The sequence below is a fragment of the Choristoneura fumiferana genome, chromosome 26 (genome assembly GCF_025370935.1).
Source record: "Choristoneura fumiferana chromosome 26, NRCan_CFum_1, whole genome shotgun sequence".
NCBI classification, from domain to species: domain Eukaryota; kingdom Metazoa; phylum Arthropoda; class Insecta; order Lepidoptera; family Tortricidae; genus Choristoneura; species Choristoneura fumiferana.
Genome location: NC_133497.1, coordinates 1,474,833 through 1,501,934, shown reverse-complemented (window position 1 = coordinate 1,501,934; position 27,102 = coordinate 1,474,833). Strand labels below are relative to the sequence as shown.

The window sequence follows — 27,102 nt, the reverse complement described above, 5'->3', positions numbered from 1 at the left end:
AAAATCACTCCCACTTTACGTCTATGGGAGGTACCTAAATTTTTTTTTTTTTTTTTAATTTTTATTGTACCATTTTGTCGGCATACTTTTCATATATCCGTGTAAAATTACAGCTTTCTAGCATTGATAGTCCCTGAGCAAAGCCGCGCACGGACAGACAGACAGACAGACATGGCGAAACTATAAGGGTTCCGTTTTTGCCATTTTGGCTCTGGAACCCTAAAAAGAGTTACAAGGTATGATGTGCGTTAGTCATTATTAGCTGTGCAATAATAAGAATGCTTTACTTTAAGATAAATAGCGGCGCGCCACGAATATAATTTGCAGTTTATTACGTAGTATTTTGAGTGGAGTATTTTGCATCAGTAATTTTGATGTGGATTCGGATTTCTTTTGGATAATAAAGGACTTTTTTTGATGTGCGTTTAAAATACTACCCATTTTATTTATCCTTTTGACGCATTATGCCAGATATGTAGAATATTAAACATCTTAAAAGTACCTATATATTATACAATTAGATTGGTTTTTTTTTTTTTTTTTGGAATCTTTGTATTTTTTATACATAGATAAAATAGGTGCATAGGGGAAATTCGTGTCGGTACCGTTGACCATCAGTGGTGTAGCGTATAGCACGCGGTACGGATTACCGAGGACCTGGGTTCGATTCCCAGTGATGGTCTTATTTTTCTGTTTTTTCTGTGCATCTATATTTCAGTTTGTATTTTCAATATATTATACATATTAAACATCCAAGACCCGAGAACAAACAATACAATACAATACAAAGACTCTTTATTGTACACCAGACATAGTAAGCCATTCAAACAGGCATTTAAACATTCGTGTTATTCACACAAATATCTGCCCCGGCCGGAATCGAACCCGGGACCTCAAGCTTCGTAGTCAGGTTCTCTGACCACTTGGCCATCCGGTCGTCAAACAATGTGTATAATCTGTAGTAGCATAGACTAGCGTAGAGATAATGGAAAATTTGAAATTTTAAAAAACGCTTAATGCTCGATTGAATAATCGATTTTAATAATTTACTTAGTAATACCTTAAATTAAAAAAAAAGTTAATGCTTTTATAATTGTATAAACAGTATTTGGTATTAAATCAAGTACTCGTATTGTAAACGTTGCTGGCTCAGCATCAGAAAATCAGCGCTGGGGGTTTATTATTAACGCTTCAGCATTATGCTGAGCCAGCGTCCGATACACAACCGCAAAGACACATACTTTCCTACGTGTTGTCTATTTGTACCTAATACTATTGTTGTAAAGCCGTGTGGCCTAGTGGTTTGACCTATCGCCTCTCAAACAGAGGGTCGTGGGTTCAAACCCCGGCTCGCACCTCTGAGTTTTTCCAAATTCATGTGCGGAATTACATTTGAAATTTACCACGAGCTTTGCGGTGAAGGAAAACATCGTGAGGAAACCTGCACAAACCTGCGAAGCAATTCAATGGTGCGTGTGAAGTTCCCAATCCGCACTGGGCCGCGTGGGAACTATAGCCCAAGCCCTCTTGTTCTGAGAGGAGGCCTGTGCCCAGCAGTGGGACGTATATAGGCTGGGATGATGATGATGATGATGACTATTGTTGTATCTTGTGTTGTGAATAGACGTATTTTCTTTCTTTTTAATAATAAAATAGACAAAAATACTTTGATCAATTCAATTATTAAAATAATAGATTTACTGAACAGATTAATTATTGCAATAGGTTCTAGGTTTCACATCACTAAATATCTGTGCTAATGGCGTCTTTGTTTACACTTGTCTTATGACATTGAATTGAAATACAATATAGGTAGGTACATATTTTTTTATCTGATACGACTCTATTTCTTGGACTTTCTGGTGACTGTTGAACTCTTTATTATACAGTCAGTTGCACTAATACTTTTCGCAGCCCTTGGTCACAGCGGAGGGCGCAAAAATATCTGACACGTCCTAATGGCCCTAGAAATAGAGTCGTACCAGATCTTTAATATAAGTATCAGATATTTACCGACCGGACGACCACGTGGTTAGAGAACCTGACTACGAAGCTTGAGGTCTTGGGTTTGATTCCCGACCGAAGCAGATATTTGTACGAAGCCGAAAAAAGAAAAATTTAGGGACGACGAGCGAAGCGAGGAGTGGTTAGTATTAATTGTGACCACGACGTACAAGCCGAGCGAGCGAAGCGAGCGTGCCGCGGCAGCGGCCGGCGAAGTGCCAGAACCGATATGATGGCGTTTCATGATATGCCTAGGAATTTCATGATCTGCCTGAGCTGGCATATCATGAAATGGCGGCATTTCATGATATGCCTACGAATTTCATGATTTGCCTAAACGTCACCAGGCAAATCGTTAAACGTTGACCCTGTCGTATCAGGTATATTTGAACCTGTGACCGGATCCCTGAGGCCTATGGTCTGAGGCCTGCCCTTGGTGCCCACCTCTTCATTTATGACCCTCCACATCTCCTTCGCCGGATTTTTACTCTCAGCCAGTCTGGTTTCAATGTAAGACTGACGAGCTCGTAACGAAAGATATATCTCGTACTTATCCAAAAGTACTTATAGGATTATCAAGATACTGTCGTCTTAATTCATTAAAATCACTAAGCTTGCGCATATTCACGTCACGTACTTCATCTGTCAGCCATGGCAATGCATTTCTCCTAGAATTAGACTTTAACTTTTTAATGGGGAAATGGATGTTTTTAAAGTAAGTATGTCAAAATGTTAAATAACTTATCAAATTTCAGGTTAATGTCAAGAGTATCATCATAAATAAAATTATAATTAGAAATGTCACAGTAAAATAAATTAATAGAGTTTAATCACTAAAAATAATCGTCGCTCAAAAGTATTGTTATTATTCAGTTAGCTATGTGTCAAATCATATTCATATCGCTGCGCGTTGGGATCGCTTATAACCGTGTCCACCGGTGATACATTGAGGCCGTCACAAGCGCTGTTCGCTATGCCACAGGCAATGGATGACGCAGAGTCGGCGTTACACTAGTAGGAAAGGTCACGGTACGGTATTCGTGCATGCATAACTAGTGAGTATATTATTATCATCAACGCGCCGTTCGAAGCCGTTGTATTTGTGGATAAATAATCTACATTCTGATCACCAATAATAACAAACCTTTTGTTTTTGTTAGTCAATCTATGTAGTAATAATTCAAATTTTTCAAAATAAATGTCAAGTTCACCATTTCCGGTTCTATAATAATACAATAATAATTAATTTGCGACAAATTACTTCAATAGCCGAAAATGCAAAATGATACTCAACAGAGAGGCTCTGCAGGTCATTACGCTGCTTACACCTCATCCCATCTAGTATGTTCAGCGCGACCCCATTGCGCCTGCTCGCGGTCAGTCCGACAGTAACAGTTTGCCAGCGCATACCCACATAACCTCACACGTTCAATTTCACTTTTTTTAAGTACACCAAATTTTGGTTAATCCTAGTATATGTAGTTTTTCCGTATAATTTAAAAGATCTAATAGTGATGTTTTACCAGTAATCGACCTAAAGAACATTTTGGTGAATAAGAACAAATTTGGTGTTTACTTTTGAGGAGTCTTTGTTTTGGTTGTGACACGTTTTGTCTCGTACTTCTCTGGCTGTACAGGGTTGAACAATCGCACAGACACACCGTGCGGCCAATTTTTAGAGTCCCGCACTACCATCTTCTGCGTCGACAGAAGACTCTTCTTTTTTGTTCTTTCCCTGCTCTATATGTCCCGCCCGTCTCGCCACAGAGCAGGACGCGCGCGGAGGTTGGATGGGTGGCGAAATACTTCACATTTTAAATCAAACTACTCCATCCAACTTTATAGGCTCAAACAATAAGTATGTTTATCCGTTGCCTAGTAGGCATTCATAGTACAAGCTTTGCTTAGTTTGGGACTAGGACAATTGGTGACAAGTGTAACGTGATATTTATTTTCACTTCTCATGCTCGTAAAGTTCGTGTTTATGCTAGATCTAGGCGACATAAAATGACGTTTTATGCACTGAGCATATAATTAAATCTTCGTCTAAGACCAAGGTAATCAGGTGTCAACAGCCACAAACAAAGAAGTTTATATAATTTTTTTTCTTAATTTTTAATTTATATAAAATTAAAAATCAATCAAATCAATCAAAATAAATCAATAAAACTAAAAAAATATAATTATATGGTCATCATCATCATCATCCCAGCCTATATACGTCCCACTGCTGGGCACAGGCCTCCTCTCAATTTTATAGTAATTCATGTAAAATAAAATGTACATAGTAAGTAAAAATTGATCCACTGTTGCTAATTTCGTTTCCTCGCTATCGAAGTGAAAAGTAGAGTTAAAACTCGAGCATTAAACATATTTTCCCCTCAACGTGTCTATCCACCCTCGCCATACCGGCTCGGATGGCTATATGAACGTCTTGGGTAAAATGGATCGTTTTATGCTCTTGTTGTCTAGTCCACTTTTATTTATTATTTATTTATTTATGAACGCCTTGTTGCGTCAGGTATTGGTGCTGTAGGATGTGTGTAGAGGGTACAAAAAGTGAAGAGCAATCAACATTGGTGATTTATTGAAGTCCTTTAAGGCCACACTATGCTCTCAATCCAGGGCACGTAGTGGGAGACCTTGGTGTACCAGCCAGGTACGCCAACACTGCCACAGTTCATGCCAAAGGAGGTGATGCCGACCACAGTGTACATGCAGTGGATGCCGTGGTTGAGGATGGTCAAGGGGCCGCCGCTGTCGCCCTGGAAACCAACAAATTGTAAAAAACAGTGACATCATTAATTATAAGAGCCTACGCTAGCGAGGGTACATTTCGCGGGCGCAGCCTGCAGGCGCGGGCGCAGGTACAATCCCGTGCACGCGACGCGCGCAGTTAGCGCTGCTCGTACTAAGAAAGTATATATTTTTCAATGCGGCCACCCGCTCCGTGCAATAAGGTACAGAGAGTCGCTTCACTTCAAACCCAGATAAAACCACTCTTCCCTCTTAGGAGAGTATCTTACCTTGTTTGCCTTTTCTTTTGATACCAAAATCGTAAAAGTCTTAGAATCGGATTCATCCGAGTTTGATGTTAAGCGACTGAGATTTAGTACGTAATGATTTTTTATCAAAATGTTCGTATTTGCTAGCTTGAGTAACCATCGTCCAACGTCATAAATTTTGTACCTTGTCACTGATTTCGTATGGCTATTCAAACATGATTCATTTTCCAACTGTTTCATATCAATGAATGTTTTTTTTCTGAACTTAGAAACTATTCAGGATATATTTCAGGATTATCCTGTAGAATGCTATAGGTTTGGTTAGGTTTATTTTATCAAAATCCATAAATATTTACAGTTTCAAAATAAAATCGTTCGACCATTTGAAATAGTCGGGAATAATTTGGCAAATAAATTAGCATAAAAAATTGATAACACCGTCTCTTACGCCCAGTTCACTTTTTGCCAAGTAATTATTTTGCAAAAAGTTTATGCGACACGTATTATGCGAAGTGAGATTCTGGCAAACAATTAATTATGCTAGGTGAATGGTACCCACCTGGCAAGTATCAGCTCTGTTTTGGTAATCCCCGTAGCAGACTTGTATCGTGGAGTTGAAGACTGCTCCGAATCGGTTCACGGGGTAGTTCTCGCTGCACTTTCTGTCCGTGAATTTAGTCAGCGTCACCTGCAAGTGCACAAAATACGGTATTTGACTATGTTTAAATAAAAGCTTGAAAAAAAAGTTATAACCAAAAATTGGACCTTTAGTGGTCTACCTCACCTACATACATATTGGGCTTCAACCACTCCTGCTGGCTCGTGCTGATGCACCGACTTTAGACTGGTAGAATATTATTCTATAGTTTTTTTGTAGTCGTTTCAACTTTTTGTTATAAAATTTCTTTCAAGCTTTTTAGTGTTAATAATCTATGGTACTATTCAATGGAAAAAATCAATTGTGTAAACAAATGTGGTGACTGACATTGACACTTGACTGACGACTGGCTGACTGACTGACTGACGTTGGCTCTAGTGATGTGAAAGCTCTTTAAGATACTTCAATCAGCAGTAAATAATTATTTTGAATTTACTCATATTTCATTATTTAATGTTTTCCCTAAGTTTAATTTTTAAAAATGGCGAATCACGTATTCTCTTAGTCCTGTTCAAGAGTCATTCACAATGTTTCCATGTCCCTTTTAACTTAAAATGTTTAATAGCATTTTCACGAAGTTTTAGAATTATATCTTCAAATACACTCGAGAGCAAAAGTTGCGGGTCACTAACATTTACTTCAATATCTGGAAAACGAATAAAGCTATCGTATTGAAATAAATTGAACCTTATAGACAATTTAATGTTACTAAAATAAAATGCATAACATTTATTACTGATCATTTGTTTTATTTTGTTTAAAACGACAAATTAAAAATGGCGTCAATTTGCTTGCAAAACCAAAACTGAAAACATTTAAGATTTTATATTTACAAGTAGTTTTAACGCAGTTTAGTACTTGGTATTACCCCCACGTGCTGTCTGCACTGCTGCAATGCGATTCGGCATGCTGTACACCAAGTTTCTGAAACACTGTTGAGGAATGTTCTCCCATTCCTCTACCAAAGCATGTTTCAAGTCACGAAGCGTAATTGAAGGAGGATCTCGCTGTCTCACACGTCGTCCGAGCTCGTCCCAGGCGTGCTCGATCGGGTTAAGGTCGGGGCTACGTGCTGGCCACACCATGGGACGAATATTCACCTCATCAAGGTAGGTTTGCACTACACGAGCAGTGTGGGGACGGGCGTTATCGTGCATAAAGATAGCATTCTCACCGAGTCTTGCCATAAATGGACCGACGTGCTCGTTAAGGATTTCATCCACGTATCTTACGCCATTAAGAGTACCGTTTTCGATCAGTACTAGCTCTGTTCGGCTTTCCGCAGAAATTCCAGCCCAGACGAGTACCGAACCACCACCGTATGCCACCTTTTCTTCAATACAGGCTTGCATAAATCTTTCTCCTGGTCTTCTGTATACCTTTGCCCTTCCGTCGTTTTTATACAGCATAAATTTTGATTCGTCCGAGAACATGACATTTGACCAATTTTCAATCGCCCAATCTGAATGTTCGCGTGCATAAATTTGTCTTGCTATACGATGGTGCCGCTCGAGTTTCGGACCATTTGCGGGTCTAAATGGTTTCAAATTACCTTCAGCAAGTCGCCGTCTTACAGTCCAAGCACTAGGGTTGCTTCCACCAAGCCCTAAAAAATGTTGAGTCAGTGCTGTTCCCGTAAGAAATCGATTTCGCAGCATAGTGTTAACAAGATATCGATCTTCCCGTTCCGTTGTACACCTGGGTCTGCCTGTTATTGGTCTACGTAGGTTCAAACCAGTTTCTAGAAACCGCTGGCGATCACGCTGGACTGTAGACAACGATACACCGACTATTCTTGCAGTTTCTCGCTGACTTGTGCCAATTTCCAGCAGCGTGAGGATTCTCGTACATTCCTCGGGTGTGAGTGACATAATTACTACTTTGATAATGACTATTGGATACTTGGGGCACTTTTTATAAACACATTTTATGACAGAACAAAAACAAAAGCAAAGACAGTTGCGAAAATTAGAAGTTCTAATTTGAGAAAAAAGCGATCATTTTGTTTATAACTTTTTTAATGGCATTACTTCACGTCAACCAATAAGTTTTTATACGTGTAATGAAGGATTATTAAATTGTCTATAAGGTTCAATTTATTTCAATACGATAGCTTTATTCGTTTTCAAGATATTGAAGTAAATGTTAGTGACCCGAAACTTTTGCTCTCGAGTGTATATATACCTAACGTTTTTTCCATACAAACTTACACTCCCCTTTATACCCCTTTAAGGGTAGAATTTTTAAAATGGTGAAACATGTATATCCACTTATATTTTTGACGTATATTTTCCCCAAGGTTTATGATGGAGTATTTTAGAATTGAAAGGGTCAGTTAAAATATGGATTAATTTAGAATTTTTTGCTGCTTAAGTAGCGTAGTAGAAAAAGGCAAGCTGAGATATGTGTGCATAGGAGAAATTTGTATCTTGACTCCTGTCCAACGGTGTTGTAGGGGTTATAGTACGCAGTACGGATTGCTGAGGACCTAGGTTCGATTCCAGCGCTGGTCTCTTTTTCTGGTTTTTCTGTGCATCCATGTCTCAGTTTGTATTTTCGATATAATTTAGAAGAGGCATTTTTAAATTTACATAAGACAGGGAAATGAGAGTAGACACAGGGAAGTGATTCAAAATGATTTTTTGGTCCAACAATGGACTCCACAGTAAATATGATACTAGTAAATAGAAATTTACATATTTTCTACTATAATACTCTTTTATCGTCCAACTAGTGTTTACCCACGGCTTCGCACACGTAAATCATTAGGTCCAGCAGCTGAAATACCGGGATTTTTAAAAATTGCCGTGGGAATTCCCGAAAATTAAATCGTTGTTTTCATTGACATTACATTAAAAACAATCATGGTAAAATTTCATGACTCTAAGCCCAGCGGTTTAGTTCGAAATTTTATCCCTATCTCGTGGGAATATCGAAATAAAAAGTAGGCTATGTTTTATTCCAGATGTCAAACTATCTACATACCAATTTTCATGACAAAGCTGAGCGGTTGTTATTTCAAGATTTTATCCCTATCCCATGGGAATATCGGGATAAAAAGTATCCTATGTTGTAAAAGTATCCTATGTTGTAATCCAGGTTATCTAACTTTTCGCCAAATTTCATCCAAATCCGTCCAGCTGTTTCAGCGTGAAGAAGTAACAAACATATTCACTCACTCACTCACAAATTTTCACATTTATAATATTAGTAGGATTAGTAGGATAGTAGGATAGGATTAGAAACCTTTATAAACCTTCATTAAATAGTGTAACTTAACACAAATAATTAATATCTACGAATAAATTAATTTGCAGAGCCAGCCATAATTATCGGTAGGTAAGGTTGGTTCAGTCAAATAATTAATTTTGTTGGTACAGCACTAAATTTCCAGAGACTAGACCGACCATAGACCAACTTCGGTGAGGAAAAAATTATCATGTCAATTTGACAAATATAACGGATTTTCGTCTTCCAATTAATTCAATAAAATAAACATATTTACACGATTATTTAATGATAAAATGATTGTTAAAAACAGTGGTGAGCTCATTGAGATGTGAATATGATCGGGATTGGCGTTTAAATGTAAGTAACTACGGAGTAATCGTGAAAAAATGCTTTGTTTACACAATTGATTTTTTCCATTGAATAGTATTTAATGTCAACTGCTCGTCACCTTTTATGAAATATTGCTTTTTCCGATGCAGAGACGTTCATTAATGAGGAGTCCTGATGCTTCACCATCCGTTCCATTTTACCATAATAATATGCATTACGAGGAGCATAAATTGCTTAGCAACTGTGTTAAAGTAATTGAAATTCAACCCGTGAAATACTTGATATTGAGTACTAACTCCGATGGTCAACTGTGGTCTTCATCATCAGTTCCACTTGACCAAATGATGATTTTCAAAAGCAAATGCACGAGTTGCTACTAAATATATCCAATTTACCATAGGTTTCCCTACAATATTTGAAGAGTTCCCGCGATTTCCTTAAGATCCAATTATCAGGTCCTGATTTGGTGCTTATGGAACCTAATAGAAGCCATTTCTATACGATCGCAAAAAAAAAATCATGAAATAGCGGCGCTTCATGATATGCCTAGGAATTTCATGATCTGCCTAAACGTTACTAGGCAAATCGTTAAACGGTGAGTTTTGAACGATATGGCGGATGTCCTTTAGCCAATTCATGAAATGGCGGCATTTCACGATATGCCTAGGAATTTCGTGATCTGGCGGATTTTACGATCGGCCGCCGACATATCGACCTGTAAAACCTTTTTAACCGACTTCAAAAAAGGAGGAGGTTGTATGTTCCGAAGGTTTTTTTTATGTATGTTCACCGATTACTCAGTCAATTGTGGACCGATTTTCAAAATTATTTTTTTAATCGAAAGGGTATTCTTTTGAAGTGGTCCCATTGTCACCAAGTCAAGATCTGATTATGGGATCCTAGGGAAATCGAGGGTTAACCTCAAATTTTATAGGCACACCTATAGCGATTTTGGCATTTTTAGTATTAAGATGAGCATTTACATTCAGAAAGTATCATTTGGTAACCTGGACCTGATGAAGAAGACCGTGATTACCAATGGAAGTCATCAAAGCTAAGTAATGCTCGCTCGTCTATAAACGATCATGATTAATATACATAAGCGACTAAGAAGAAGCTTTAAGTTAATGATTCTTTCGAACTGATATGATGCCGAAGCCAGAAGGTAGGCAACGGAACTCTGTTATAAAATAAAGCAACTAAGTCGTATTTGGGCTTAATGGAAACGTTGTGAGATGTACTTTGGCTACGAATCACTAAATAGTGAGAAATATAGAAATTTTACACCAAAAAAGTAAAACAAACTCAAAAAAATAACAAAAAATGGAACCGACTACAAAACCCTTGAAAATATTTTTCTAGGTACGTGCGTAGGTACTCAGCACGACCCAGCAGGAGGGATTGAATGAAACTCATAGTATGTAAAAGAGGTAGACGACTATTGTCCCACTCCTGCTGGCTCGTGCTGAGGCACCGACTTCGAGCTAGTACGTACAGTACGTAGTATGTACATCCCTAGAAAAATATTTTCAAGGGTTTTGTAGTAGATTCCATTTTTTGTTATTTTTTTATTTTTTTGGAGTAGGTTTTACTTTTTTGTTATTAAGCTACCTTTACAAATATAGAGTTACACAATTTACACACACACACAGTTCACACAGAGTTTTATAGGTAGGGTCATGTGTCCAACAATGAAACTTAGGTACACAGTGAAACATTGCGATATTTGTAAAGTGCCACCTTGCCAGATTGTGTACTATATCGCGTAAGGACACCCTTGAGAAAGTGGGCCCCCCCCCCCCACTGTACCCCAGTTTGCATTGGCGTCACATGGAGGAACACGTGTCTACGGAGCTTTTTCAATTGTATTCCTTTAGGCTTTTTTGAAGTGGTCGGGTGATTTTTTTGTCCTTTTACTACCTCTTATTTAGGTATGGCAAGGAACAAAAAATAAAATCTTACGTTATAATCAAAACTTAAGAATAAACTGAACAGATTAATATTTATGTGCACGAGATATATAACAACTTTTGGGAGTACAAAAATGAAAATCTCTATGGCATTTTTTGCGTGGGCAAGGATACCATACTATCTAGGTAATTTTAAGTAATATTTTACTTTAATTAATCAGTCCCCAAAAGCCATGAACAGCGAAAAACTGTATCTGGCGCATTTAAATTTGGAACTCGAGAATCATTTTTTTCTCGTCTCGAGTGAAGCCAAATTTCTCGAGTTTTCTCGAGTTCGAGAAAGCTCGAGCAGAAACCCTACTCTCTGGCCCATAAACTATCTCAATGCCAAAAATCACGTCGATCCGTCGCTCCGTTACGGCGTGAAAGACGGACAAACATACAAACACACTTTCACATTTATAATATTAGTAAGTAAGTATGGATTACAATTGGGTAGAAACTAATTTTATTATAGTACCTTTAAGAATCCAACGATAGCACAAATCGAACATCGTACCTTCTGTAGCGTGTCCGAAACTCGCCCCAAATAATCCGTGACCCCCCAACCGGTCGCCACCGACCTGTCGTGGGCTCCACCAAACACGTCCAGACACGCCGGCACTGTCGACGGTCCCAAACTGATCCTGAGAAGAGATAAGTAAATAAAAGAAAGAGAGATTTATCTTGGTTCCATCAGTCCACCACCTTACTGTAATGAGTCTATAACACTAAGGGCCTGTTTCACCATTTTGTTGACTAACTTTAAGTGACGGATATCAGTGATGCCGTCTCTGTTTTTTTTGTCCGAATAAACAAAGACAGCATTACTTAAAGTTAGTCGACGAGTGGTGAAACAGGCCCTAAAACAAAACAATAAAATTGAGTTACGTGGTAAGTTTTAAGTGATAAATACTCAAGGAGCCTATTCGCTAGGTGCGAAGTACTAGATGGGGGTAATGAAATATATCGCAGCGCTCATAGTGGCCAAAAGTAAAAATAATGTAGGCTATGTCATCTGTCGAACGTCATTAACAAAGCAATTTGTTTAGACTTAACTACCTAATTTTAGTAATACCTAGATGTTTGTCTTATGATGCGAGCTTGAAATATTGAACACTGTCCCTGTTTTGTTCTTAATTCCTCTACATCTCGGATATGTCCAGCAGATACGAACAATGTTCCTTTTGGAACGGTTTGTGGTTGAAATTATACATTGGAGTGATATTTTTTATTTTTGGCCTTAGAGCCAACAAAGTTGCGGACGCTAGGTGGCGCTCATGTCGTGCACAGAGCCAATATTAATTCGTATAACGTTAACGTGATACTAATATTATTACCCGTGTGGTGTCGGGTTAGAATTACACCTCTCCATTTCTTCCGTGGGTGTCGTAAGAGGCGACTGAGGATATACTCAGGTTAAGGTATACCGTAGGTGGCAGGCTGTCTGTCTGTCTGTCCGTCCGTCCGTCCGAGCGGCTTTGATTAGGGACTATCAATGCTAGAAAGCTATAAATTTTGCACGAATATATATGTAAACTAAGCCGACAAAATGGTACAATAAAAAAAAAAAAAAAAATTTTTAGAGTACCTCCCATAGACGTAAAGTGGGGTGATTTTTTTTTCTCATCCAATTTTAGTGTGGGGTATCGTTGGATAGGTATTTTAAAACCATTAAGGGGCTGCTACAACGAATTTTCGATTCAATTATTTGTTTACAAAATATTCAACTTTAAAGTGCAAATTTTCATTCTCCCTCTAAAACCTATACCGGTGGCTTAGATGAATGATTGGTCTCGCGCGCTCGCTCGACTAGATACCGCCGGCGTACTTGTCAAATGCGGCAACAAATAGTACGCCGAATTCGGCGTACCCGAGCCCGAGGCGACTCAGTCGCGTTGCAAGCTGTGCGTAAGGTGCATGTACCGAATTTTTTGTTATATTTTGGTCATAAACCGAAGTAAAATGCCAGTTTTCGCAGTGAAACTGTGTAAAAATAATACTACAACAAATAAGAAGGACACTGGGATCACATACCATCAGTAAATATCGTATAATTTCGAAATTACAAAATAAAATAACATGAACCCTAAACGCCATTCTGTGTTGCCGCGTACACAAGAATCAAATTCCCCGTGGTTGAGATTTTAATAAATTGAATTTTATTGTTATCATCATTAAATGATGATAAATTTTTATAACTCATTTTATTTAAGTATCTTACGTAATTATTATATATACATAACCTAGTTCTATATTATTTAATGTTTATCTTTGTGATATATACACTGAAGTTGTATAAATTGTTACCCGACACTATTTAATTAAGGGGTGAATGTGTCTTAAAATTAAAAATGTTTTTCGTCTTCCCATTCAAAAAGCCCAATCAGCTGATTTACTTAGGTATTACGGGAAACGAAAAAAAATTTTTGTTTTCGTATTTCTACCCATTTTCCTGAAATGTTAACTTTTTACCCGACTGCCCGAAGGAGGGTTATGTTTTTCAAGCATATGTATGTAAGTATGTATGTATATTTTATAAACATTTATTTTTTATTTTAGTCTTAATTAACCTGTACATTATATTAGGTTTAACTACAGGTACGTGTTATCTTAACTACGCAAAACTTCTTAGTTGGTGACTCAGTCCATGAATTTTTAGTAGGTAATAATTTGTAAATATTTAATGTCCTTAAATATATATACTTTTTAATTAAAAGTGAGGCCTGATCATTGATATACCTACATCATACTTACAATTTTTTTAAAGAAGAAAGCTACTCCTAACCTGTACACAAACATATTAATACATTCACTCTTAATTACTTCCTAATTTCTAAGTATTTCCCAAGATACATTTTGTAACCAGTAACTTAATAGACCACAGAATAATTTATTTTCCCAATAATTCGGGTAACAGTGGAGCAGCTGGCAACACAATTCGTCACGCACACTAGCATCCTTGCAAATTGTCTTACACCGTTCTTACGCACACTACAATATTGAGTTGCCGCATTCACGAACCTTTTGTTTTTAGGTAGGGCGGTATCTAGTCGAGCGAGCGCGCGAGACCAATCATTCATCTAAGACCGGTGGGTAGAAAAATTTGAAAAAATTCAGGATGATAGTAAGTACCTATATCAAACTTGCAAGGAAAACTATAACGGTTAACCCTTTTTCTGGTTTTTCTGTGCAACCATTATCTCAGTTTGTATTTTCGATATGGTTTCACGGGATACCTACCCGTAAAAGTAACAAATTTGGAATTGAAATATAAAAAATACAAAAAGACTCCAAAAAAACAATTATAACGGTTAAGTTTTCTTGGGAATTATTGTTGTTTAAGAGTAAACTATGCATTTAGGTAAAAACAACTTCAAGAAAGAGGCCAACAGGAGAATACAGTTGGGATGGGCAGCGTATGGGAAACTGCGTCGAGTCTTCACATCGCCAATTCCACAGAGTCTAGAGACGAAAGTCTTCAATCAGTGCGTGTTACCCGTCATGGCTGGTCCACAAATTTAAAGTTGCTCAACGTGCTATGGAAATGGCAATGCTCGGAGTTTCTCTGAAAGATGAATTCGTAACGAAGTGATCCCACCGCATTAGCACGCTGAAGTGGCAATGGGCTGGCCATATAACCCGAAGAACCGATAACCTTTGGGGTAGACGAGTTCTTGAGTGGAGACCACGGATCGGCAAACGTAGCGTTGGGCGTCCTCAGACTCGGTGGAGCGATGATCTTCGCAGGGCGGCTGGCAAGAGCTGGATGAGAGTGGCCGATGATCTTGCTCAGTGGCGTGCCATGGGAGAGGCCTATGTCCAGCAGTGCACGAACATGGGCTGATGATTATGATGATGAAGAGTAAATAGCTGCCTAAGGTATAAAATATACTTAAACTTATAATATTCCGTACAAAATACGAAATCCTTAGAAAAATGTTACTTAATGTTTTCGTAATGGCTACGGAACTCTATTTCGGGCGTGTCCGACGCGCTCTTGGCAGGTGGGGTGATGTTGGTGATGGGGGTAGTGGTGGCGCAATTACAGTTTGACTTTGACAGTTAAAAAACATACAAATACTTACGGGTCAGTTTCAAGGAGGGCAATGTCATTGTGCTTGGTGTAGGGGTTGAAGTGAGGGTGCTTGATGATGCGCCTGATGCGGCGCACCTGCCAGGGCTCCACGTCGTCGGTGCGTTTGAGAGAGCCCACGATGGCGTAGTTTACGTAACCGCTACAAAATAAAATGATTGTTTCAGGTGTTACTATGCTGAGATCCGCCAATAAACAACAATTTGTTGTCCGATAGGTTTCCACCAGAGATGTGCAAGGATGAGTTACAAGAAATGTTATTTTCATGAACCCATAGAAATGCTTGATTTACGTCGCCTGGCTCGGCTCAGCTGTTTCCACCAGAGACGTGCTGTGCGAGGATAGTAAATGAAGCATTTCTATTGGGTACCCGCTATCGCTAATGGGTGAAGAGCAAAAAATTGCACACCTTAACGCAGATAGTTAGAATCACTTTTTTTCCATTGTGACACGAAAACTAATACATTTGTTTGGATAGTATTTAATACGAGAGTGAGAGAGACGGTACGATACGAACTTCAATTTTCGAATTTCGTGGTAGCCCAACAGGGTTCAGAATCAGAATCAGAAAAAATGTTTATTGCAGAACATAGGTAGGCTGTAAGATACAGAGTTGTTAAGACATTTGCATTTGGCATTTGGTTTTTTTGACCTTTTGTCAGGATTGCGGCCGGACTTGGCAAGTGTCAGAGTTTATAAAAATTAGATAAGATTTTTACAAAGTTAACATTGTTTTACGAATGAAATTATGATAATTTAGTTTATAATATTCATTCAAAACGATTTAAAATAGTTAGGATAAAATTACAGCTACAGAAACCTCAATCTGTTTTAGGTTACAGTGTATCAAATGTATTGATCAAATTGTCAGGACTTTTATGGTGATTGCAGGATTTTTATCATAAAATTATTTTAAAGTTTTTTTAAAAGTCTTTTAAAAAAAAATGTATGTTAAGCGGTTTTTCGGGTTGCATACTTTATTAAATGATCGGTAAAATTTACATTTTGGGAATTTTCAATATATTTTTAATAGAAAAATTTAATTTGAGTTGTAAGAAAAATTTGATATCTCGTGTTTTTTTGAAGTGAAGTGAAAGGATAAGAATCAAATAAAACAAATATTTGAATTCATGAGTAGAACCCAACACAAGTACTCAATGTAAAAAAAAGATTTAAAAAGTTATTTTGCACTTCTACAATAGGGACAAAATAATTTTGCTTCACTGATTCGTCATTCAAATCCTGCGGCGGACCATCCTGATGGCGGAATAGTTATTTTTAATGCACTTCTACAATATGGATATCAAATGAAAGAGCTCGTTGAGAGCAACTCGAAAAATAATGTGACGTCATTCTAAATCCAATATGGCGGACCATCCAAGATGGCGGAATAGATATTTTTTAGTTTTAGTTAAAAAAATAAAAGCAAAAAAAAACTTTAGAAAAAAGCTTTTATTTAAACGCTCTAAAAAGAAGAAAATAAAAATTTCCTTTTAAATTTTAACTATGAACTTGCAACCTCATTATACACACAACTTATATGGTCATAAATGCTTGTCGCGATGATCAATATTTAATTAATTGAATTTTTATTAATTTAAACTTAGCAGATTTTACATAAATCAATAAGTAGGTACTAGTTTATTTACACAAGAAAATCGCACGATAAGCCTTTTTGACCATAAAGGTTGTGTATAATGGGGTTGTAAGTTCATGGTTAAAATTTAAAAGGAAAAAATTATTTTCTTCTTTTTAGAGCGTTTAAATATTTATTTATTTATTTGTTTAGGTTAAATATTGGAAACTAAATTTGACCCACTTCCAGCGGTCCGATTGACTTTAAATTTGGCACACTTGTGTAAATTTGGTGACAATACAATAATCTGGTAGTGACATCTTGGTGGTCCTACCAGGATCGTCTCCGCAGGAGGGGACTCCTCGATGGTTAAAAAGTACCGACTTAAATTTTGTACGGATATATGCAGTTTAGATGACAACGTAAGTACAGTCAACAAAAAGTACAGAACAGTAAAGGGAGCTTGTATTAAAAAATATTTTTTTAACAAAAACTTACTTCATACTAACGTGTACCCGCGGCTTCGCAAGCGAAAATCATTAGATACAGCAGTTGCATTAATTTGAATTCTGGGATTTTATTAAATTCTCGTAGGAATTCCCTAAAATTACATCGTGGTTTTAATTTACGTTAAATTAAAACACTTATGCCAAATTTCATGACTCTAAACCCAGCGGTTATTTCGAGATTTTATCCCTATCCCGTGGGAATGTCGGGATAAAAAGTAGCCTATGTATTATTCCAGGTGTCCATCTATCTACATATACCAAATTTCATGACTTTAAGCCTAGCAGTTATTAGTTCGAGATTTTATCCCTATCCCGTGGGAACATCGCAATAAAAAGTAGCCTATGTGTTATTATAGATGTCCAGCTACCTACATACCAAATTGCATGACTCTAAGCCCAGCGGTTGTTATTTAGAGATTATATCCCTATCCCGTGGGAATATCGGGACAAAAAGTATCCTATGTTTTAATTCAGGTTATAAACTAACTTCTCGCCAAATTTCATAAAAATCCGTCCAGCCGTTTCAGCGTGAAGAAGTAACAAACATACTCACTCACTCGAAAACTTTCACATTTATAATATTAGTGGGATGGCAACCCTAACCCAGGTATAAATCTTTCAAAAATATTATGCACATTGAAAACACTCACAGGCCTTTGGTACGAGTGCAGTGCGCAGCTGTGAGGATGAATCGGTCGCTGATTAGAGTGCCGCCACACTGCCACACCGCTGAGCCCTGGCTCTGGCCGTAACCTAGTAGCACCTGGAACAACATCAGGGTAAGAAGCAAACGTCATCAGAAGACTTCCATTCAATATTTTAGACTATCGCGGTCATTGCTAATTTTATATCAATTAAATTAGAGTTTACCGAATAATATTTCGGTACAGTTGCATGCGCCATGATCACGAGACGACTGGAGAATTGCCCCCTAACCCCCCTATTCCCGGTATTGTCCAGTCGTCTCGTGATCATGACGCTTGCAACTGTGCCTAAATATCGAGCTTCGGTAAAATCAAGGTACGCGGAACAAAACCCGAATTTAATTCATAAAAGACTTCCATTATTAAAGGGACACCGAGCCTCCCTGTACGTACTCAGGGATGTTGGGGAAGGGGGAAAGGGGGGAAGCGCGGTGGCTCAAGATCTGTTGGTCAAAACAAGTGCGATTTAAACTATTTTTAACCCCCGACGCAAAAAGAGGGGTGTTATAAGTTTGACCGCTATGTGTGTCTGTGTGTCTTTCTATCTGTGGCACCGTAGCTCTTAAACGGGTGAACCGATTTGAATACGGTTTTTTTTTATTTGAAAGCAGATTTTCTAGCAATGGTTCTTAGATATGTTTTATCAAAATCGGTTCAGCCGTTTCAAGATCATCAGCTCTTTTGTTCGCTGCGGTGGGAATTTTAGACGCATAATGGGTATTTACTTTACTTTCAAACATATTTGGGACCTAAAATTTTAAACACCCATGTATGCTATATAACTATGCAAGATTATGGAATTCTCGGCCTGATGCTGCAGCCAGGATATCCAGAACACTAGTAGGTACACTATTGATAAAACCATAGCAGATATATCGTGTTTGGATTCGTTTCGATCAGTATTTAATTCTACATACAATGCAATGGTGGCAACAAGATGAGCTGATTGTTGCTGCAGCCAGGACATCCAACACACTAGTACACTTTAAAAAAATAATATACCAGTTAAAAAACATGAAATAAACAAACTTTAATTAAAAATTTAAAAAACCCCCGACACAAAAAACGCCAGCAAAAATAAAAAAACGCCCGAATAAAATACGCCGACAAAAAAACGCCGCCAAAAGAGACAACTAAAAAGATAAAAATAATTATGCGCTGTCTAGCTGATGCCCGCGACTTCATTTGCGAAGAATTCGTTTTTCCATATCCCGCGGGGACTATGCTAATTAGCCGAAGTTAATTTAGTATAAGTATAGTAATATTTTTTAGAGTTCCGTAGCCAAAATGACAAAAACGGAAACCTAATAGTTTCGCCATGTCTGTCCGTCGGTCTGTCTTTCCGTCCGTCCGCGGCTTTGCTCAGGGACTATCGATGCTAGAAAGCTGTAATTTTGCACGATTGTATATGTAAACTATGCCGACAAAATGGTACAATAAAAAATTAATAAAAATTTTTTTTAGAGTACCTCCCATAAACGTAAAGTGGGCGTGATTTTTTTTTCTCATCCAACCTAGTAGTGTGGAGTATCGTTAAATAGGTCTTTTAAAACCATTAGGGGGTTGCTAAGACGATTTTTCGATTTAGTGATCTGCTTGCAAAATATTCAACTTTATAGTGCAAATTTTCGTTAAAATCGAACTTGGAATATTCCATACAAAATACAAAATCCTTAGAAAAATATTACTTAATTTTTTCGTAATGGCTACGGAACCCTATTTCAGGCGTGTCCGACACGCCCTTGGCCGGTTTTTATCTAAGCGTCGTTGGTGTCGGGGGACCGCAGGGTAAGGTTAATACTTTAAAAAATAAAACATATGTACTATACTGGTAAGTACTCTACTAAAATATCTACTCAATTTTTTTTTATTAAGTATTACATTTTGTCGGCATAGTTTACATATTTGTGCAAAATTACAGCTTTCTAGCATTGATAGTCCCGAGCAAAGCTGCGGACGGACAGACAGACAGAGAGACATGGAGAAATTATAAGGGTTCCGTTTTTGCTATTTTGGCCAAGGAAACCGAAAAAACTTTTTTTTTTTTAAAGGAAGCTTGCCCGTTCCACTGGTGACCATAGGGCTGGCTCTTTCCTCGGTCAACGTACTGGCATTGCCATACAACGAGGAAACGCAGCCATAAGGGCACTTCCATACTTCCATAAGGGCACCTCTGCGTTTTAACATGTCGATACCAACTGTCAGAGACAAACTGCAGAGTTTTTTACAGAAACAAATCGTAGAGGGTGCGTTGTATCGTACTTAACATTATCTATGACTTAACAGCATAATGTCATCCAGCCAATCCTGCGGGACAGTAAGATAAACAAGATCGATATAATCTAATATATTTATGCAGGGCCATGTTCCAAAATTTTAAATTTATATATAGTTAGTTATTTTCTCTTTTTCAGTTGCTATCGATGGAATGTTTTTTTTGCATGCATTTGTTAGCTTCACTTTGTCAATTAACTATTTAGGTCGAGTCCTACCCGTCTCGTGTAATGTCCGTCTGTCTGTACGCTGTGTAGAGGTGCAGGGTGAAAATCAGCGCGGGGAAGCATAGTCACACCGCACATGCTGAGCCAGAACCTTTTGCCATACAAAGCTGAATGTATATGTACCTTATCACGAATATGTATTTTTTATAAGCAATAAATGATTTTTTCTTCCTTTCTTTCCTTCACCCTGCCCAATAGCAGCTACTTGGGTGATATTTGTAAATATAGATTTTTAGGATTAAAGTTAGTTTTAGTTCTATTTTTATTCATTTTGTTAATTATTGTATATATTACGTATTACGTATTAATCACCATGTGAGGAAACTCGTTGGTGCTTGCGTCAGTGCCTCCGACGATCAGCGCGTCAGCGTTGTGGGAGCAGACTTCACGACGGACCATGCCTCCCAGCAAACTCGTACTCTTCTCACAAGGGAATATCAGCTGCTTTTGGTACTCTATACACTCTGGAGACAGACACAAATGAGGACAGCTTAGCACATCATCATCTTCATCATCATATCAGCTCTACGACGTCCACTGTTGGACATTGCTGCACAACTTGTGGTCACAATTTTCTAAGTAATGTCATGCTGTTAAACTATTTTAAGACTGATGTTTATGCCAATATTTTTTTATAACAGATTGATGATTCCTTTGCAGCAACCGCTAATTATACGAGTATAAATATTTTATTCATTTTTTTACATGAACCTGACCGTGATTGACCCCTATCTCACCTGATGTTTAGGTGTATCTCATTGGTTCAGTAACAGCCTATTCACTCTAGCCTTGAGATTGTATTTATGCGGAAATACAGAAGACGGGAGCAAATTCCGTTCCTTAGCAGTTCGCATTATGAAAGATGATGCAAACTGCTTCGTGCGGGCCAATGGAACACTAACGCGGGGTTCTCACGAGGCGATTTTAGTTGATCAACTTTTAATTGATGAAGAAAAAACGATACGAATTGCGTTACGGTCGTACTGATAATCGGACCGAACGAGCAGTTGCTTCAAAGTGGCGTCAAACAATGTCGTGCGAACTCGCTTCGAAATCGCTTTTAACTTGAACGGATCGTTCTCACGTTCAACAAGTTGTTGCTTGCACGGTGCATAATGAACCGACTCGCACACCAAAAGTTGAGAGGGAATCAGCTTTTTGTTGTTCAAAAAGTTAATCAACTTTTATTGAAAACATGTTCTCATTAGCGATTGTCATTCAACTCGTGAACCGATTTAAGTTGATCAACTAAAATCGCCTCGTGAGAACCTATGAAGACGCTCCCTTCGCCTGGAAGTCCGTGGGCAAAATGGAGATGGAGGAATTAAATCATTGAGCCAATAAAAGAGCTTATTCTACTTACTTACATTCTTTCTTGACTATAACTATATTATTGTCGTTCCAATCGTTTATTTAACTTTTGACAGATCACGCACGTGAAGTTTTACAATAATTTTCGGTACAATGTACTACATAGAATACCGTACTTCATGGACAGGTACCGCTCACTTAGTGATTTCCCATTCGTAATGAATGACCACTGACTATAAAAACCGTTTTGAAGTAAATCGATTTTATAAATAAAACATACATTTAAAATTATTGTGATTATATTTTATATCAAAATCATTTAAAAATAATAAATACATTAATATGCCTTTAGGGATTAAAAAGTTAAAACAACTAAAATAGGCACTGTAATACTATTTTAAATTATACCTACCACGGGCGTCTCGCTGTGAGTAACAACAAACTGGCGTCGCTGCCGCGTTCAGTTTTGCCGCACATAATTGACCAAATTACTAAATTACCGTCGGAAGTGATAAACATATTAACTTAACATAAATGGTTTATTTTAATATATGAGATAAAGTAACTTAAACACCTGTGAATTTTTATAAAACAATACAAAATGTTGAGCAAAAATAAAATATGAATGTGTTAAATCGATTAAAACTTCTTCATGAATAAAATCGATTGTTAAAAGAAATCGAATCAGGAACGCATCAGGGCATCACTATTTTAATTAGAACTCGAGCAGTCAAAAGATAAATAAACGATTGGAACGACAATATGGTAGGTAAAACCAAAGGCAATTAAGTGTCAACAACCCCTTACCAGTGTAAGCTGCATCACAACGGGTCAAGATTCACCGTCCTCCCATTAGTTAACACATTTTTACTCCATTCCTTCCCAAAATTGAAATATTTCTGATTAATTTGGATGAACATTATTATTATCACACTTACTATCATGCGACTTGTTGCCGTTAGGTCTTGCAGTACGACTGAATGGCACGTCCGCGCAACCGTCTGTCGTGGGGGTATTGGAGACGTAAACTTCCTCAGCAGGGATGTACTCCGTCGTGCCATCCCTGCGACGTGATGATGAACATGTCAAAAATAAATAATATTAAAAAAAGACTTTGTCAATTATTCAAATATTAAATGAATACTCGTACTGTGTCAACGGCTGGTGTGAACGTGCCTACCTTTACAGAGCGTCGTTGTTAGTGTTGTGTGCTAGGTACCCAACATTATGATAGTAATAGGAAAAATGACGATGAAAACGCGGGTAGTTGTGCGCCGGTATTAGGGTGCCTTTCCCCTAGAAATGTGTTATGCAGCTATGCTGCGAGGACGTGAAGCTACGCTACGAAACAATGTTACCTTTTCCACAAATGCTAAGCTATGTAGCCGTTCGAGGAAGATGCGCTATGAGGATGCGCAGTCGCGAGGCAGCTGTGTGAGGAAGATGCGCAGCTCGAGTACGCACGCATCTATAGCACGCATCCAGAGCACGCATCTATAGCACGCACCCAGAGCACGCATCCATAGCACGAATCCACAGCACGCATCCATAGCACGCATCCATAGCACGCATCCACAGCACGCATCCATAGCACGCATCCAGACCAGATCAAGCATCCACAGCACGCATCCCAGTGACACTCTTTACCGACCCGGATAATACCGACATGGAAATACTGACCCTGTGTTTCGTGTACACGCCCATAGAAACTGGCATGAGCTTCTATGGGCCTTTACACGAAAAACAGGGTCGGTAATTCAAAGTCGGTATTATCCTGGCCGGTAAAGAGTGGCGCCCCACGCATCCACAGCACGCATCTAGACCACGAATCCACAGCACGCATCCATACCACGCATCCAGAGCACGCAATCAGAGCACGCATCTTACCATATAAAAAACATAGCTTAGTTGAACCCGTTTCCACCAGATCAATCAAACACATCCATAGCAACGTAGCGTATCACATCTGTGGTGGAAAGGCACCGACAAAGTTTCGTCGAGAAGTCGCGGGAGCAGTGCGGTCGCGCACAGTGCGCGTGTTTCAGCACTTGCAGCAGCCGCCGTGTTGCGTGCTCCTAGAAGAAGGGCTACGAATTAGCCCGGAACATGTCAAACATGGCCGTGGTGGCCTAGTGGGAGCCGTGGTGGCTTAGTGGTTTGACCTATCGCCTCTCTAGCAGAGGGTCGTGGGTTCAAACCCCGGCTCGCACCTCTGAGTTTTTCGAAATTCATGTGCGGAATTACATTTGAAATTTACCACGAGCTTTGCGGTGAAGGAAAACATCGTGAGGAAACCTGCACAAACCTGCGAAGCAATTCAATGGTGCGTGTCAAGTTCCCAAGCACTGGGCCCGCGAGGGAACTATGGCCCAAGCCCTCTTGTTCTGAGAGGAGGCCTGTGCCCAGCAGTGGGACGTATATAGGCTGGGATGGATGTCAAACTAAACTCGATTTAAGACTTAAGTTATTCGGGTTTATTTCATTACATTCCGATCTTACGAGGCATATACACCCCGCTTTGCTCTGCATTTCCACCAGAGATTTACATAGTAATCGTTGGTCACGAACCAATAGGATCGCTTCATTTAGGGCTTACGCGCGTCGCGTGCATAGGATTGTACCAGCACCCGCCCGTAGAAATAATACGGCAGATCGATTAGAGCAACGCATTCGTGGATATTCCTAGCTCTATACCGGGCACATCGTAAAATAGTTTCTTTTTTGGCCACTGGTGGCGCTGCGTATGCAATGGCGGCCGTGACCAGCTGACCGGCCGTGTTTGTTTACCGCATGAAAAATGTCGGCGTCACAACAAAAGGCTCTTCGAACCGAAAATAGTGATTGAATTCAAAATAGAAGTGCAAAAGAAGCTTTTGAACATCAGATCCATTCTTTGTATGTGAATCAAACGGATTCTGTGCACAATGTGAAAAAACCATGGACGTCTGCCTGTATTTTAGAGGTTAGTATTTTGTTGTAGATCGATTAGAGCAACGCATTCGTCGATATTCTTAGCTCTATACCGGGCACATCATGATATGCCGAAAAGAAGAAAAATTTAGGTACGACGAGCGAGGCGAGGAGTGGTTAGTAATAAATTGTGATTACGACGCACGAGCCGAGCGAGCGAAGCGAGCGTGCCGCGGCAGCGGCCGGTGAAGTGCCAGTAACGATTTGGCGGCGTTTCATGATATGCCTAGGAATTTCATGATCAGCCTAAACGTCACTAGGCAAATCGTTAAACGGTGAGTTTTAAACGATATAGCGGATGTTCCTTAGCCAATTCATGAAATGGCGGCATTTCACGTAATGCCTAGGAATTTCGTGATCTGGCGGGTTTTACGATCGGCCGCCGACACATGCACGACGGGCAAGTGTAGCCCTTTACCTATGAACCGTTTCTATTGGTTCATGTCGTGATAAACACATTCCCTGCGACGCAGCATCGCTCATCTTTGGTTGAAACGCAACCATTAGAAGGGTAAAAAGATACAGTACCTCATCAAAGGAGTGGTGGTGACTGGCTTCGGAGTGGTGGTGGTGGTGGTGGTAGTTGTTGTGGTGGTGGTGACTCTGGTGGGGCAGCATATGACGGTGTCATAGCCAGAAAAACCACATATCTGAAAAAAAAACCAGTCATAAGTATAATTGATTTAAATTTTTAGGGTTCCGGAGCCAAAATGGCAAAAACGGAAGCCTTATAGTTTCTTCAAGTCCGTCTGTCTGTCTGTCTGTCCGTCCGTCCATATGTCACAGGCATTTTACTCGAAAACTACAAAATGTATATCAATGAAATTTGGAGTACAAGATGTCTTGTCAAAGCCGCTATTTAGTTTTGTACTTACAAAAATAAATATTTATAGGGGGGGCACTCCATACATTCAATGACGATTCGAGGAAACACTCTGCATTAATTCATTCATCTATCATTCATAATTTTGGTTAGTATTGTAGGTAATTAACCAAAATTATGAATTATAGATGAATGAATGAATGCAGTGTTTCCTCGAATCGTTTCTCTTGTAAGATACACATATTGTAAATATCATTACGCACTCTCCAAATTACAATCATTCATACCATTCATTTATACTCTTTTTAATACAACGAAAAAATCCCATCAGGACTTAACATCCCTCAGGATTTTTTCTTCCAGGGCTTCCAGGGATTGCTAGAAACCCTGCTTTCAAATAAAAAAAACCGCATTCAAATCGGTCCACCCGTTTAAGAGCTACAGTGCCACAGACAGACAGACACACATACGGACACATAAAAATACAGACACACATAGCGGTCAAACTTATAACACCCCTCTTTTTGCGTCGGGGTTAAAAAATGGTGAAACCCAAATAATTAACGTATTTGAAAATAAATGCAATAAACTAACTTATGTACAATCAATAAAAGTTTTGTGTGCAAATGTTGGGGTGTCTGAGATTTTCAGTTATTTAATTAACAACTTGTTTTGTTTATACATTGTTGTGGAGGAAAGAGGGAAGGCCTTCGCTCAGCAGTGGGCACTATACAGGGGGCTCATTTAGATCGGTCAGTATGCAAATGTCTGAAACTATAAGACATACGAAGATCTGTTCCTAGGAATTAGGAACCATGTTTTTCTTCTTTTTTTTATTCGACTGAATGGCAAACGAGCAAGTGGGTCTCCTGATGGTAAGAGATCACCACCGCCATAGACCCTGCAACACCAGGGGGATTGTAGATGCGTTGCCAACCTAGAGGCCTAAGATGGGATACCTCAAGTTTTTTTTTTAACTGGATGGCAAACGAGCAAGTGGGTATCCTGATGGTAAGAGATCACCACCGCCCATAGACACCTGCAACACCAGGGGGATTGTAGATGCCTTGCCAACCTAGAGGCCTAAGATGGGATACCTCAAGTGTCAGTAATTTCACCGGCTGTCTTGCTCTGCACGCAGAAACACAACAGTGCAAGCACTGCTGCTTCACGGCAGGATTAGTGAGGAAGATGGTGGTAGCAATCCGGGCGGACCTTTCAAAAGGTCCTACCACCTGCAATGTCATCGATTTAATAACAAGACAAACAAGTGTTTTTTTTTTCTAATGTTTGAATGCAGTTTTTCTTGTTACTAAACTCGATGACATTATGGTTCTAAAAACAGATCCTCGTATGTCTTGTAGTTTCAGATTTTCCTATACTGACTGATCCAAAAGAGCCACTCTGTATTGTATAGGCTATAAGTACTTAAAAA

The 27,102-nt window shown here is 38.8% G+C and overlaps 2 protein-coding genes across 2 annotated transcripts in view; both read right to left on the bottom strand.

Annotated features, from left to right (window-relative positions):
- LOC141443003 (prostasin-like) overlaps nucleotides 1–27,102 on the bottom strand; it is a 431,412-nt gene that overhangs the window by 320,835 nt on the left and 83,475 nt on the right. The gene's annotated exons all lie outside the window — the stretch shown is intronic.
- Nucleotides 4,573–25,494, bottom strand: LOC141443007 (trypsin-1-like; the record flags this gene model as incomplete). Its single annotated transcript, XM_074108224.1, is given in 8 exon segments — nucleotides 4,573–4,769; nucleotides 5,569–5,697; nucleotides 11,698–11,824; nucleotides 15,266–15,415; nucleotides 18,009–18,121; nucleotides 20,876–21,027; nucleotides 22,813–22,937; nucleotides 25,373–25,494. Coding segments are annotated over 8 exon segments (969 nt in total). The 3' UTR covers nucleotides 4,573–4,601.